This window comes from Solanum verrucosum, unplaced genomic scaffold (assembly GCF_900185275.1).
Source record: "Solanum verrucosum unplaced genomic scaffold, falcon-dt-bn FXZP01000065.1, whole genome shotgun sequence".
NCBI lineage: Eukaryota > Viridiplantae > Streptophyta > Magnoliopsida > Solanales > Solanaceae > Solanum > Solanum verrucosum.
The window spans coordinates 467,645-471,088 of record NW_026020073.1 but is presented as its reverse complement, the minus strand read 5'-3'; the positions used below and the strand labels follow the sequence as shown (position 1 = coordinate 471,088).

General features: G+C 42.7%; 1 protein-coding gene across 1 annotated transcript; it reads left to right on the top strand.

Annotated features, from left to right (window-relative positions):
• The first annotated feature begins 1,575 nt into the window (after positions 1-1,575).
• On the top strand, positions 1,576-2,340 carry LOC125823925 (uncharacterized). The gene is made up of 2 exons (XM_049503280.1): positions 1,576-1,926; positions 1,993-2,340. The coding sequence occupies exons 1-2, from the start codon at positions 1,576-1,578 to the stop codon at positions 2,338-2,340; spliced, it is 699 nt and encodes a 232-aa protein (XP_049359237.1).
• The last annotated feature ends 1,104 nt before the right edge of the window (positions 2,341-3,444 follow it).

Genomic DNA, 3,444 nt, shown 5'->3' with positions numbered 1-3,444 from the left:
TTTTTGCTTCTCTCAGTATCCTACTCTAGTGTATACCAAGTACACGAAGCCAATGTGAGCCACTTACTCCTTACGACCCAGAATTGAACAGAGCTTTGTGAAGAATGAATAACCAAGGAGACCCAGTCAATCCTATCAGAGGAAATTTAGGTGATGGAGTTGGGTTGCAGCCTCCGAAGGTTGGTGATGAGAATAATCAGGTTCAAGATGAGAATCTATTGGGAGATGCACTGAGGGTACATGATCCACCAGGACCAAGACTGCGTGATAAATATAGGGTCAACTTGAATACCGTTGAATCTGAAGGACCTCTTTTCCTACCCCCTCTACCTCCGGGACATATATTTGTGGTGACTAGCAGTTTGATGCAGATGCTTATAGCGAGGGGTTCATTTGCTGGTTTGGCATCGGAAGATCCACATGCTCACGTAACCAAGCAAAGGAGTGTTTGAAAGAGTTGTGTGGGTTGACCGAACTTGGACATGGATGTCATTGGATTGCGAGTATTCCCTCTATCATTGACTGGCGATGCTGCTGTGTGGTTTAATGAGCTTTCTTATAACTCAATCTACACATGGGGACAACTAACTGAGGTGTTCTTTGCAAGATTCTTTCCTGTGTCAAAGAAGCTAAACCACAAAGATAAACTCAACAAATTCGTAGCATTACAGGGAGAGTTTGTGAGTATCTCTTGGGACAGGTTCACTGCTTTCATACGAAGTGTTCCAAATCACCGCATTGATGATGAATCGCTGAAAGAGTATTTCTACCGAGCTCAGGATGACAATAGTAAGGCGATGCTTGATACTATCGCTGGAGGCTCATATTGTGAGTGCACTTTTGAGCAGGTTGCGGAGAAACTGGAAAAAGATTTCCCAAAACAATAAAGCATGGAGCACTAGAAAGTCAGATACTGGGAGGAACACATTTTTCTTTCAAGCTACAAACAACCAGTCTGCGATGAGATTCGTGAGGAGATGGCTCAGATGAGGACCGAATTGGGGTTGGTATTGAAGCATGAGAGCAGAGGTGCGAATGAGGTAAATAATGTCAATTATTTGACTAGAAATCCACCACCGGGTGAGGAATGTTACTATGAAGAGGATACTTATGCGGTGAATGATCAGACAGGGGGTTTTCGAGCCAACGCCCAAGGTTCCAATACGGATAATTGTTGCCAAGGTCAGGGAAACCAAGGTCGGAACTATGGCAACTACAACCAAGAGGGTCAATATGTCCGGGATGGGAACTACAATTGTGACAACAACTACAACCGAAACAACTATGGCAACAAAAATGATCGGGTTGGACCTTATGTCCCTCCTCAAAATCGGGAAGCTGGAGGTAATATGTCACGTATTGAGGATATGATGTAGAAGATGATAAGAAGGTTTAATGCAACTGATCAGAATGTGAAGGAGATGCAAAATGACTTGTTTGGTATTGGTCAAAAAGTTGATACCCATGGAGTGTAAATCAAGCATCTTGAGTAGCAGATGACTCAGTTGTCTACTACAGTGAACCCACGTCAACCAGACACATTTCCTAGCAACACCATCCATAATCCAAAGAATGATGGGCATTGTATGGCAGTCACTACTCGAGGGGGGTAAGAAGACCATTGATCCACGGATGCTGTCTGGGGTTGAAGTTCAGGTTAGTAGAGATGATGATGTGATTGAGGTACATGAGGAGCCTGAGAATGCAATAGAGAAGGAAGCGGAGATAACTCAGAAAGTTGTTCCCATGCCTAGACCTCCACCTCCCTTCCCACAGAAGTTAGTGAAGAAGACTGAAGAAGGCAAATACCGCAAGTTTATTAGTATGTTGAAGCAGCTTTCCATCAATGTGCCGTTGATTGAAGCTTTGGAGCAAATGCTTGGGTATGCGAAGTTTATAAAGGATTTGGTTACTAAAAAGCAGGCCGTGAGTTTTGAAGATGATAATAAGTTGCAACATTGTAGTGCTATTGCTACACGGTCCCTTGTGCAGAAGAAGGAAGATCCTGGGGCTTTCACTATTCCTTGTACCATTGGGTTGCTACATTTTGCAAAGGCATTGTGCGATTTGGGTGCTAGTATCAATTTGATCCCATTGTCTATTTACAAGAAGCTAGGTTTAGGAGACCCAAAATCAACTTCGATGCGACTGTTTATGGCCGATAGAACTGTCAAGAAGCTCATCGGTGTGCTCCAAGATGTACTAGTGAAAGTGAAGTCTCTTATCTTTCCGGCGGATTTTGTGATACTTGATTGTGATGTTGATTTTGAGGTTCCCATTATCCTTGGGAGACCTTTCCTAGCCACTGGGCGCGCCTTGGTTGATATGGAGAAAGGGTAGATGAAGTTCTGATTGAACAATGAAAAGGCAACTTTCAATATCTCTAGATCCATGAAGTAGAGTAGTGAGCTTAAATCCGTATCTATGGTGACACATATTGTAGAGAGTGGTTCTGAGGTGCCTATTGAAGAAAGGTTGGGTGTTGATGCACTAGCAGCAATAATGATGAACTTTGATGGTGATGGTATTGAAGACTATGATGAATTGGTTGCCGCACTTGATAGGTTTGAATTCCGTTCAATACCAAAGAGATTGGAATTAGACATGAAGAATCGCGACACTCCACTTGCTAGACCGTCTGTTGAGGAGGCACCGAAATTGGAGTTTAAGGCTCTACCATCACATTTGAGGTATGTATTCTTGGGGAGAGATGGTACTTTACCGGTCATCATTGTGGCATATTTGAATATGGCACAAGTTTTAAGGCATTGGTTTCCGTGTTGAAGAGGTTCAAGCGAGCTATTGGGTGGACTATTGTATACATTATTGGGATTCCTCCTGGTATTTGTTCTCATAAAATTCAACTCATGCCAGATCACAAGCATAGTATTGAACACCAGAGAAGACTAAATATGCCTATTCAAGAGGTAGTTAAGAAGGAAATCATCATGTAGCTGGATGCTGAAGTTATTTATCCCATTGTAGATAGTAGTTGGGTGTCTCATGTTCAGTGTGTTCCCAAGAAAGGTGGGATTACTGTGGTACGTAATTAGAGAAATGGGCTTGTTCCGATGCGGCCTGTGACTGGATGGAGAGTCTGCATGGACTATCGGAAATTGAATGCTTGGATAGAAAAGGACCATTTTCCTATGTCGTTCATAGATCAGATGTTGGACCGACTTGCAGGTAAGGGTTGGTATTTGTTTCCTTGATGGTTATTCGGGCAATAATCAGATTTCTATAGCTCCGGAATACCAAGAGAAGACCACCTTCACTTGCCCTTATGGGACTTTTGCATTCAAACAGATGCCATTTGGGTTATGCAATACTCCAGTGACCTTCCAACGTTGTATGATGTCAATATTTTCTGATATGGTGGAGGAACTTCTATTAAGGTATTTATGGATTATTTCTTTGTGGTAGGTGATTCTTTTGATCGTTGTC